Consider the following 12,725-nt stretch of genomic DNA (forward strand, 5'->3'; position numbering starts at 1 on the left):
AAAAAAAAAAATAGAGCGTCAGTAGCAATGTTTTCAGTACAGAGTTGTTTCGGCTCGAAGTAGTCGGGGTCACACGGGTGTTTTCTGTACCTCTAGGTCAAGCTAAGAAGCCCACGAACGTGTGACAGCCAGTCTTATCTGCTGTTTCTATCACTAGATCATATCCGAAAAGCAGCGCTCTCAGCTGAGAACACTACAAATCCCATCGTGCCTCTCCATCTGAGGTGGGCGGGTCCTTAATGCACGTGGGTGGCTCTGACCAATAACGACTGTCGTTACAGCAAACAGTTTGACCGCGTTTGTAAAAGGCCGCAACAGGCAAAGAGAGAGGCGGCGAGGGCGGTCGCCATCGAGAGGTCCCTAGAGGTGCGAGACAGGTAAGGGAGCCCCCTGTGTGCGAGGCTGTGCAGCGGCCGGGCCCAGCTGGGGGTGGGAGTCAAGCGGAGAATGTGTTCTCGAAATTGCGTGTCGGGGCAGTTACACTTCTGTTGGGGCCTTACTTGGCACCGGAAGTGAGTGTCGTGCGGAGGATGCCGGGATGCAGGTCGCATGGGAAATGCGTTTTGCAGATGGATGGTCCCGGAAGCGGCGCTTAGGCGCGCGCTCCTAAACATAGTGGAACTGAGGCCCGGACTCTGTGATCTGACAGCAACCCACCTGATTCCCCACACTCAGTGAAGTCTTGCGAGCTTTGACACTTCGCTCCAATCTGAAAGTCTCATTACTAAATAGCGCCTCCACAGATCCCTTCAGTGAATGCGCTACTCCAGCAGTTCCTTCTCACCTGGGGAGAGCTAATCACGTCCCAAATCAGCGTCCCACACACCGATCTGCAGCTGGGTGGCTTCAGGGCGAAACCCACCTAGTTCCTGGGTTCCCTTTGCCAGCGTCAGGCGATGTTCATCCTCTTTGTAAAGAGAATCGACCATCCCGAGACCCTTCAGGTTTCCAGCGCAGCTTCTTCACAAGTCGCGTTCCTTGTGTATCCTTTAAAGATAGATAGTCTGCAAGCCGGGCTCGGTTGAGCTGCCTGTCATCCCAGCACTCGGGAGGCAGAGGCAAGAGGATCTCGAGTTCGAAGACAGCTAGGCTAGGTTGCAGACCCTACCCCCCCCCCATGTTTTCCCCCTCCCCCAACACTAGCTGGGCGTGGTGGCGCATGCTTTTATCCCAACATTCTGCCTGAGACACGCGGGTCTGTTGAATTCAAGGCCAGCCTGGTCTAGGAAAACCTCTGTCTCAGAAAGAAAAAAGAAGAAAATTGTAACGAGTAATAGTAGTACATGTTTTAAAATTCAAATAGTAAAAAATGAAATGTAAATCTCCATTTCCCAGGTCACAGATCACTGCTGAGACAATAGACAACTATACTGTGTCCTTTCTTTTTTAAAAAACAACAACAACAAAATGTGTGTGTGTGTGTGTGTTTGTGTGTGTGTTTCAGTATGCCAAAGGGGTTGGTTTCCCTGGAAACAGGGTTTCTCTGTGGTTTTGGAGCCTGTCCTGGAACTAGCTCTTGTAGACCAGGCTGGTCTCGAACTCACAAGTGCTGGGATTAAGGGCGTGCGCCACCACTGCCCGGCTGGAAATAGAGTTATAGGAAGTTGTACGCCCCCTGATGTGGGTGCTGGTGACCAAACTTGGGTCCTCTCGAAGCAGTACATGCTCTTAACCACAGAACCATCTCTCCAGCCGGCCCCCCATTAAGTTTTTTTTCTTTTTAAAACAAAACATAGTATACCCAAAGCACTATCCTTTTTACACTCCACAGCATGTGTTGATACATGTTCATTACACAGATATAACTTTTAGTGGTTTTACAGTAGTCCGTTACCTAGTTACACTGTACTTAGTTCTTTACTGAAAGTTCTCTTCCTGTTCCGCAGTTAGGAAATCTCACAGAGGATCTCTGTGATTTGGAGGCCAGCCTGGTCCACATATTGACTTGAAGAACAGCTCAGGTGTACATAGTGAAACCCCATCTCAAAAAGCAGAGTAGGGGCTGGAAGGAAGTCACAGTAGTTAAGAGTGCACACTGCTCTTAGAGAGGGTCTGAGTTCAATTCCCAGCACCCATGTCTAGTAGCTCACAACTACCTCTAACTGCAGTTCCAAGGCTATCCAGTGCATCTGTCCTCCAGACACAGGCACACATGGACATGTGATTAAAAGTAAAAATGAAAGTATATACATACAAATTATGATATCTTAGAAGTGAAATTGTTAAAGCAAAGTGTTTATTACTACATATTTTGATTTACATCCTTTCCAACAGAGAGATATATACACACTAACAATGTAACAATGAGTACTTTACATTCTATTAATAAGTACTTTGCTAAAATTTTACTTTCTGTTTTATTTGTGTGACTTACAGTGCTAGGGATTAAATCCAGGGCCTTCAGCATGCTGGGAAGTACCTCGTTTCCAGGCTTGTAACTCCTATAGAGTCCTTTCCATATAAAGTCCTAACTCTTCTAAAGCTCTTTTCTGGTGACTTTTTTTCCTCCCTAAGAGGGGATTTCTGTTCTGGAACTCACTTTGTAGACCAGGCTGGCCTTGAGCTCACAAGATGGTGTTTATTTATTTATTTATTTATTTATTTATTTATTTATTTATTTTGTATACAGTATTCTGTCTGTGTGTATGCCTGCAGGCCAGAAGAGGGCACAAGACCCCGTTACAGATGGTTGTAAGCCACCATGTGGTTGCTGGGAATTGAACTCAGGACCTTTGGAAGAGCAGGCAATGCTCTTAACCTCTGAGCCATCTTTCCAGCTCCGCTTTTTTTTTTTTTTTAATTTTAATTGGTACGAGAGACTGAAACTAGAAGCCTCCAGGTAAACACTTTGTGACTAAACTATATCTCAGCCCTTGCTTTAAAAAAAAATTTTTTTAACATTTATTCATGTGCATGAATGTCTGTATACCACCACCCAGATGCCTGGTGCCCTCAGAAGTGAAAAGGCATTGGATCCCTTAGAGCAGGAGTTAGAGATGGTCATGAGCAACCATGTGGGTCCTGGCAACTGAATCCAGTTTCTCTGCTATTAACCCCTGAGCCATCTCACTGGCCTCCCCACCACCTTTTTTTCCCAAAAGATTTGCTTATTTTTATTTTATGTGCTTGAATGTTTGTTTACATGTATGTCTATTCATCCCTTCAGAGACCAGAAGAAAGAATTAGACCGCTGGAGCTGAACTTACAGGCAGTTTTGAGTAGCCATGTGGGCACTGGGAACTAAACCCAAGTCCTCTGCAAGAGCAACAAGTGCTCTTAATCACTGAGCCATCTGCAGATCTCTCTTTTTCTCTTTCTTATGCCTTTAGCATTTGAATTTCATTGTCCCTCTCTTTTATAAGATAGTAATAGTTTTATTGAAATGCTGTACACATAGAATCAACCTTTTAAAAAATATATAACTCAAGAGATCTTGTAAATTCTACAGAATTGAAAAACACTTCATAGAGTTGTATAATATCTTTTATCATCTCAAAAGAAACCATCACTACTAAATCCCTTCTCCACCCAGCCCTGTACCATTAGACTCTTTTTCCTATTCTGAATGTTTCATTCATGGAATCATACAATATATGGTCTTCTATACTTAGCTCCTTTCATGCAGATACTATTTACAGTGGCTAATCGTGAGAAATCTTGCTCAACATACATATTCAGTAGTCTGCAAATAACACTACAGCGGATACCATATGATGCCCACTGTAGTCAGATGATTTTAAGGGAGAAGACTATACAGATGCAGAAATCTTAGGTTATCTGTGGGAATAGTGAGGGTACACCTCCTTTGGAAAAGGCTTTTCAGGTCTGAAAATGTTCAGTGTTCAGAGGAGATAGGCATGTTTACTGTGTTTGAACATTATACATTGTTTACATGTATTGAAATATATAACCCAGCATTGTGGTCCATGCTTGTAATCCTGTCACGTAGGAGACTGGGGCAAGAGGATTATCAAGAGTTCGAGGCCTGCCTGGGCTACATAATAAGTTCCAGGTCACAGTAAAACCCTAAACACTGGGGCTGGAGAGATGGCTCAGTGGTTTAGAGCATTGCCTGCTCTTCCAAAGGTTCTGAGTTCAATTCCTAGCAACCACATGATGGCTCACAACCCTCTGTAATGAGGTCTGGTGCCCTCTTCTGGCCTGCAGACATACACACAGACAGAATATTGTATACATAATAAATAAATAATATTTTAAAAAAATAAAATAAAAGAAGGAACTGGGGGGGGGTGGCACACACCTTTAATCTCAGTACTCAGGGAGTCAAATGCAGGCAGATCCCCGCGAGTTCGAGGCCAGCCTGGTCTACAGAGTGAGTTTCAGGACAGCTAGAGATACACAGAGAAACCCTGTCTCGAAAAAGCCAGCAAAGCAAAAACAAAACAAAACAAAAAGGAACAGGTGGTGGTGGTACACACCCTTCATTCTGCCACTCAAGAGACAGAGGCTGGTGGATCTTTGTGAGTTCAAGGCCAGCCTTGTATGGAGAGATAGTTCCAGGACACTCAGGACTGTTAAGCAGAGAACCCCATCTTGGGGGGGAAATGTGGGTAAACAAACATGACCTACCAATACACTGAAATACTGTATTAAATAAAGATTTGCAGGAATCAGAATAATAGCTCAGCAGTTAAAAGTGCTTGCCGCTCTTTAGAGAACAAGAGTTTGGTTCCCAGCTTTTTAACTACATGTAACTCCAGCTCCAGAGGATCCCATACCTTCTTCTGGCCTCCTTAGGCATCTGCATTCACATGTGCATATACTCATACAGACAGATACACAATACAAATAAATCTCTAGAAACATTTTAATTAGTTGGGTATGCTACTTCATGCCTTTAATCAGGAGGCAGAGGAAAGTGAATCTCATTATTTCCAGGAGTTTCAAGCCAGCCAGGGCTACATAGTGAGACCCTGTCCCAGAAAAAAGGCAAAAAGACTGTGCACAAGCTAATACAAATATGCATGTGTATGTGTATTTGTAAAATTAGTTCTCTATGATTTTTATGTAGAATTGGCAGTATGTTATACAATCTGATTTGCCCCTATTTTTTTAAAAAAAGAATCACAAGAAGATTATTTCTTTTTCTTTTAATAAAAAAGCATTGGGGGCTGGAGAGATGACTCAGTGGTTAAGAGCACAGGCTGCTCTTCCAGAGGTCCTGAGTTCAATTCCCAGCAACCCACATGGTGGCTCACAACCATCTGTATTGAGATCTGGTGCCCTCTTCTGGAGGCAGAATGTTGTATACATAATAAATAAATAAATCTTTTTTAAAAAAAGCATTAGCCGGGTGATGGTGGCGCACGCCTTTAATCCCAACACTTGGGAGGCAGAGGCAGGTGGATCTGTGAGTTTGAGGCCAAGCTGGTCTGCAAGAGCTAGTTGCAGGGCAGCTAGGTCTGTTACACAGAGAAACCCTGTCTCGATGAGGGGGAGGGAGAAAAGAAAAGATGGTTCTTATGGTGAAGTTCCTGCCTTGCAATATGAGGACCTAAATTCTGATCCGCAGAACACATATAGAGTCAGGCACAGAGGTGCATACCCGTATTCCCAGTGCTTGGGAGGCAGAGCCAAGAGGATCCCTGGGGTTTGCTTGGCAATCAGTCTAGACAAAATGGTGAGTTCCAGGTTCAGTAAAAGACTCTGTTTCAAAAAATGAGGCATAAGGCTGGAGAGATAGTTCAGTGGTAAAGAGTATTTGTTGTTCTTGCAGAGGACCAGGGTTCAGTTTCCAGAACACACATGGTAGTTCACAATAATCTGTAACTCCAGTTCCAGGGGATCTGATGCACTTTTCTGGCATTAAAGGCAGTGGTGGCCTCATGCCTTTAATCCCAGCACTCAGGAAGGCAGAGGCATGTGGATCTCTCTGAGTTCAAGACCAGCCTAGTCTACAAAGTGAGTTCCAGGACAGCCAGGGATACACATAGAAACCCTGTCTCGAAAAACAAAATAAAACAAAGAATTCAGTGAAAAATAAGAAAACATAAGGGACTCAAAGATATTATGTGTTACATTAGGGAAGATGAGTGACCAGTTCTATACTGTAAACTCTAGTGCTCTGTCAGCCCTGTATAATGGCATTATTATTGCTATATTACTTTCTTGTTAGAAGTATAAACTGTTAATTTTCATAGCAGTATCTGACATATATTTCTCAAATAATTGTTAAACATTGGGCTGTAGATCCTCTGGGGCCTTTTACTTGTGCTGGTGTTCTGCTCTGAGGACTGCCCACTACTTGACGTAGGCCATGTGTGTGGTCTACTGCTGAGCGGTCCCGGCCCTGTTAGAAATGGCCCTTGCCTATTTCTAAGTAGAAGGAACCATCCTTGTCATATGACAGTTGTCTTCTCTTGTTTTACTTTAGGCTGCCAAGATCTCTATCTAGAGGAGCTGGAATCTGACTGGAACCCTGAGCCAGAGCTTTGCCAGGGGGAAACAGAATGTCTGCATTGTTACAGCAAACAAAGATCAGCCTCCAGAAGACTTAGGCAGGGCACATCTCAGTGCACGTGGGCGTGCCTGTCAGTGCCGTCTGATCATCACAGACTAATGGGACACACTTGGGGTCTCATGGACACAGGTGCCATTGTTCTCCGGGCGTCCTGGCAGCGGGTACAGGTAGGATTGGAAAGGATTGGGCCGGGTTCTGGAGGACCAGTAAAAGGGAAGTAACCCATCTTCCCTGCGCTCTGGTCTTTTCTTAGTGAGACAGGTTCTCATGTAGCCCAAGTTAGCCTTGAACTCCTTTGTAACTGAGGATGACACTGGATTCATATTCCTCTTGTCTACAGGCATCTCCAGTTTATGCAGTGCTGAAGCAGCTCTCCAGTCCCAACAATAAGGAGGCTAAGGCAGGAGACTGGAAGAATTTGAGACTAGCCTGGGCTACTGTCTTAGTTAGGGTTACTATTTCTGCAAAAAGGAAGCTGGGGAAAATGGGGTTTATTTGGCTTACACTCCATATCACTGTTCATTCATCAAAGGAAGTTAGGACAGAAACTCAAACAGGGCAGGAACCTGGAGGCAGGAGCTGAGGCAGAAGCCATGGAAGAGTGCTGTTTACTCTTCTTCTTTTTTTTTTTTTTTTGGTGTTTCAAGACAGGGTTTCTCTGTAGCTTTAGAGCCAGTCCTGGAACTAGCTCTTGTACACCAGGCTGGCCTCGAACTCACAAAGATCCATCTGTCTCTGCTGGAATTAAAGGTGTGTGTCACCACCTGGCTCAGCCTGTTTTCTGACCACTAGCCCAGGGATAGCATCACCCACAATGGTCCAGGCCCTCCCCCATCATCAATCACAAGTTAAGAAAATGCCCAGCCTTATAAAGTCATTCTTTCAATTGAGGGTCCCTCCTTTCAAGTAACTATAGATTGTGTCAAGTGGAAATTACCTAGCACAGCTATATTTTGTTGTTTTTTTTTTTTTTTTTTTTTGAGGGGGTGGCTTTTTGAGACAGGGTTTCTCTGTGTATCTCTGACTGTCTTGGAACTCACTCTGTAGACCAGGCTGGCCTTGAGCTCACAAAGATCTGCCTGCCTCTTCCTCCCTGAGTGCTGGGATTAAAGGTGTGCGCCATATAATCGCCCAACTCACAGCTACATTTTTACAAACGAATCTGAGCTACAAAGTGAGACTCAATGTCAAAAATAAATAAATAGAAATCCCTCCCTGTCTTTTTCTCTCAACTTGAACTTTGTGTAAATGTGTTCTCCTTTCTCTCCAGGGGCTGTGAACAATGGAACTAAACTCTCAGAGGACTAAAGTCCCAGCTTTCTTATCCGACTTGGGGAAGGCCACGTTGAGGGGAATCAGGAAGTGTCCCCGTTGTGGTACGTACAATGGAACCCGTGGATTGAGCTGTAAGAACAAGACATGCGGAACCATATTTCGCTATGGTGCCCGGAAGCAGCCTAGTATTGAAGCTGTCAAAATCATCACAGGCTCTGATTTACAGGTGTACTCTGTGCGGCAAAGAGACCGGGGCCCTGACTACCGATGCTTTGTGGAGCTAGGTGTTTCAGAGACGACAATCCAGACAGTGGATGGGACAATCATCACTCAGCTGAGCTCTGGCCGGTGTTATGTCCCGCAATGTTTGAAAGCTGCCACTCAAGGCATCGTGGAAAACCAGTGTCAGCACATCAAGCTAGCAGTAAACTGCCAGGCAGAGGCCACCCCTCTGACGCTGAAGAGTTCAGTCCTGAATGCTATACAGGCCTCCCCAGAAACCAAACAGAGCATCTGGCAGTTGGCCACAGAACCTACGGGTCCCCTGGTTCAGAGAGTCACTAAAAACATCATGGTAGTGAAATGCAAGGCGAGCCCAAAGCACAGCTTGGGCTATTTGCACACGTCCTTCATGCAGAAAATCAGCTCCAGAAGCTTGTCAGAGCGCCGCTTCTTCTGCTCCTGCCAGACTCTGAAGTCACACAAGGCCAGCGTTCCCAAGGCCGAGGCAGCCCCGCGGTGCATCCACTTCTTTGCTTGTCTCTGTGCCTTTGCCAGTGATGAAACGTTGGCTCAGGAATTCTCGGACTTCCTAGACTCTGATGCCAGCGGTAGGTGGGGAGATCGACAGTTACTCAGTGTTTATAAAATGGCAGTGAAAGCGTGCCACTGCTGCCTTTGGAACTTGTCCTAATAGCCTTTAATTTCAGGTGCTGGACAGTACAGAGAAAAAGCAGTCCTTTTTTAGTGTATGTGTGTGTTATGTGTACAATGACACACATGTACGTATCTTAGACAACTCTGTGATGTCAGTTCTCTCCTTGCACCTTGAACTCAGGTCCGAATGGCGATACTTCTTCCATCTACTGAGCCCTCTCACCAGCGCTTCTGTTGTGAAAACACAGCTACAACAGAGCCAAAGTGTAGACAGGTGGAGGTGGCACATACCATTAATCCCAGTGCTCAAGAGACATGCTATACAGGCCTCCCCAGAAACCAAACAGACCATCTGGCAGTTGACCACAGAACCTATGGGTCCCCTGATTCAGAGAGTCACTAAAAACATCATGGTAGTGAAATAGCCCAGATCTCTGTGAGTTCAAGGACAACCTGGTCTACAGAGCAAGTTTCAGGACAGCCAGGGCTACACAGAGAAACCTTGTCTTGGAAAAAAAAAAAAAACCCTCAAAAAAATAAAAATAAAACATAGTGTTTTGCTAAAGTAACACAGCTGCCCTCAAACTCAATCCTCTTGCCTCCCCTACATGCTGGGATCATAGGCCATAGCCACCACTCCTGACTAACATTCCTTCTCTGAATTCCAGCCAGCACAGCACAGGCATAAAAGTTTGATTGGATAGTTGAAACTGTTGCTAACGAGAGATGAACATTTTTGTTGAGACAATGAATCTAGCAAAGTGTGTGCGCACGCTCGCACATGCTGGACGTGGACCTCAGAGCCTCGTACACTCCAAGCAAGTGCTCTGCACCCGAGCCACTTTCCCATTCCTGAATAGAACGCAGTGTTTGGGAGAGTTCTCTCAAATAATTGATTTTACATCAGAGAACTGGTCTTTCCTGTTTGTTTGTTTTTGTTTTTTAGTTAGGATCCCATACTTTCTCTTAGATAGTTGTAGTAATTCAGAACCTTTCTTTTTAAGGTCTTAAAGATATAATTGTGCCCCAGTTAGGGTGCCACTCAGAATCGTCCGTCTCAGCTTGTGACTCTGCTGCCCCTAAGCCACGGAAGAGGAAGAAGGATGAAGTATCTGGTGAGACAGTATTACTTATTTCTTTGGTATTTGGAGATTGTCTTCTGTCTTTCATAGAATCTGAGGAATTATGAGAAAGGACTCTTGTTCTTTTGTTTTGTTTTTGTTTTTAAGACAGGGTGTCTCTGTGTAGACCTGGCTGTCCTTGAACTCACAGAGATCTGCCTGCCTCTGCCTCCTGAATGCTGGGATTAAAGGCTTGAACCACCACCACCTGTCTTAGATGCTTTAGATTATTATCAAATCAATTTTTATAATTTTACAGAATTTAATATGGTATTTTATTTCATGTGTATCTTACCTGTGTGTGTACACATACATGTATGTATGTTCACCTATGTTTGTGTACCGTGTATCTATCTGGTACCTGAGGAGGCCAAAGAATATGGAATCCCCCGGAACTGGAGTCACAAGAGGTGTGAGCCACCATGCAGGTGTTGGGACCTAACCCCATCTGGTTTCTCTGCAAGAACAGCCAGTGCTCTTAGCTGCTCATCCATTGCTCTAGGCCCAGGTTTGCAGACTTCTTTTAAGATTATTTTTTTTGTCTGGGCTGGATTGGTAGCTTAGTGGTAAAGGCTCTTGCTATCAAGCCTGAGAACCTGCGTAATCGAGATCAATCCCTGGGACCCACGTGATAGAACAAAAAAGCTAATTCCCCTAAATTATCCTCTGACCTCTACATGTGCCCTGTGGCACACCCATAAACACACATACAAAAATAGATAAAAATATTGAGGGCTGGAGAGATGGCTCCGCAGTTAAGAGCACTGACTGCTCTGGAAGACCCACATGGCAGCTTACAACTCTCTGTAACTCCAGTTCCAAGGGTTCTGACATCTTCACAAAGATATACATAAAGGCAAAAACAGCAGTCCATGTAAAATAAAAATAATCTTTAAAAATCAATCAAAATTTAACAAAAAATGTAACACTGGTATGTGTGTGTTCTTGAGTGAAGGTTGGTTCTCCTACTGTGTGGCTCCCAGGAATTGAACTCGGATCTTTAGGTTTGACAACATGTACCTTTCTCCCCTGAGCCATCTTACTGACCTGCAGATTTTGCCTGGAAAGTTGAGTGATAGGTTGGGACTGACATTTTTGAGACAGAGTCTCACATGACTGAGTCTAACTTTGAATTTACTGTGTAGCTTTAACTCTTGATCCTCCTGCCTTTTCTTCCCACCTGCTAAGGTTATATACCTGGCTGCAGAAGTGATGTCATGTTTTGTTTTGGTCTGGTTTTTGGATTTAAGTTTGGTTTTTCAAGACAGCTTCTTTTGTGTAACCCTGGCTGTCCTAAACTAGCTCTGTAGACCAGGCTGCCTCGAGCTCACGGGGATCTCTCTCTGCCTGCCTCTACTCTGGAGTGCTGGGATTAAAGACGTGAGCCACCACCATCTGATTTTGTTTTCTTTTTTGATACAAGATCTCCTAAATCCCAGAGTAGCCTCAAAGTAGAAGATGACCTGAATTTATTCTCCTGCCTCCACTTCCTGCTTGCTGGGATTGCAGGTTTATGCCAGCATCCTCAGTTCTTGGGGCATGGAAGCTCAATCTAGGATTTAGAGAATGCTAAGTATGTACTCCACCAGCTGAGTTGCTTCCCATTCTTTAGGCGTGTTAAGAATTGTAATCTAATCTGTGCTCTAGGTGCACAGATGAACATATCCCTGATGCCACAAGACACAGTAACCAGCAATGCAAGGAAGAGTGCCATGAGAAAGCCTGTGGTTGCTTCTTCACTGAAAAGGCAGGGTAAGTTTCCCTTCCTAGAAGGGGCTTCATGGGTGGAAGCCATCCGGAAGTAGCCTAAAGGATGATCAAGAGAAACGCTGTGTATTGTCTTCTGTGTTGTGTCATTGACATGAACAGCAGCAGCGGACGGGGTCAGGGCCGCTGAGGGCTCTCCTCTTCTCCAAGGTGCAAATCATGCTCAAAACCAAGCTAGGATGGAAAGATGGTCCAGCAGTTAAAAGAGCATTTTTTTTTTCTCTAAGAGCACTTATTACTGCTATGTCATGAGTTTGGATCCCACCTCTCTCTTGGACAGCTCACAAACACCTGTAACTCTAGCTCCAAAGGATCTTCTGGCCTTGGAAGAACACATACACACAAAAACAATCTCGGCCAGCTGTGGTGACACACCTTTAATCCCAGCACTGGGAAGGCAGAGGCAGGTGAATCTGTGTTCGAGGCCGCCTAGTCTACAGAGCTAGTTCCAGGATAGCTAGGGATATTAGACAAACCAAGTCTTGAAAAAAAAAAGGTGGGGGGCTCAATGGAACTCTTTTAGAGAGGAATTGGGTTCAATTCCTAGCATGTACTTCAAGCAACTCACTTGTTGTATGTAACTCAGCGTGTAGACCACTGGCTCTGAACTCTTGATTCGACTCCAAAAGTAGCTCCAGCTCCAGGGAATTCAGCACCCTCTCTGCCTCCAAGAGCACTGAACAGGCATGGTGCATATACATGCCATGTAAAAAATAAATAAACTCTAAATTTTATTATTTAGTCTATATACACCTGTTGTTTCACCTGCATATATGTCTGTGCCCTCAAAGGCCAAAAGAGGCTGTTGGATTCCCCGAGACAGTTGTGAGCTGTAGTGTGGGTGCTGGGAATTGAACTCAGCTCGTTTGGAAGAGCAACCAGTATCCCTAACTGCTGAGCCATTTTTCCAGTTTAATTTTTAAATTAAAAAATAATAAATTGGGCTGGAGAGATGGCTCAGAGATTAAGAACACTGATTGTTCTTCCAGAGGTCCTGAGTTCAAGTCCCAGCAACCACATGGTGGCACACAACCATCTGTAATGAAATCTGGTGCCCTCTTCTGGCCTGTAGGCATACATGCAGACAGAACACTGTAAACAAAAATAAATAAAAAAATAATAAATTGCCGGGCGATGGTGGCGCACGCCTTTAATCCCAGCACTCGGGAGGCAGAGGCAGGCGGATCTCTGTGAGTTCGAGACCA

At 44.7% G+C, this 12,725-nt stretch overlaps 1 protein-coding gene across 1 annotated transcript in view; it reads left to right on the top strand.

Moving 5' to 3' along the window:
• The window catches only part of CUNH2orf42 (chromosome unknown C2orf42 homolog), a 52,297-nt gene that overhangs the window by 10,469 nt on the left and 29,103 nt on the right, over positions 1 to 12,725 (top strand). The window contains exons 2-6 of the mRNA XM_005364799.3: positions 282 to 377; positions 6,395 to 6,648; positions 7,752 to 8,586; positions 9,637 to 9,747; positions 11,401 to 11,505. Coding sequence (XP_005364856.1) covers positions 7,764 to 8,586; positions 9,637 to 9,747; positions 11,401 to 11,505 — 1,039 coding nt within the window. The 5' untranslated portion in view covers positions 282 to 377; positions 6,395 to 6,648; positions 7,752 to 7,763. The remainder of the gene's footprint in view (positions 1 to 281; positions 378 to 6,394; positions 6,649 to 7,751; positions 8,587 to 9,636; positions 9,748 to 11,400; positions 11,506 to 12,725) is intronic.

Source organism: Microtus ochrogaster, unplaced genomic scaffold (assembly GCF_000317375.1).
Source record: "Microtus ochrogaster isolate Prairie Vole_2 unplaced genomic scaffold, MicOch1.0 UNK1, whole genome shotgun sequence".
NCBI lineage: Eukaryota > Metazoa > Chordata > Mammalia > Rodentia > Cricetidae > Microtus > Microtus ochrogaster.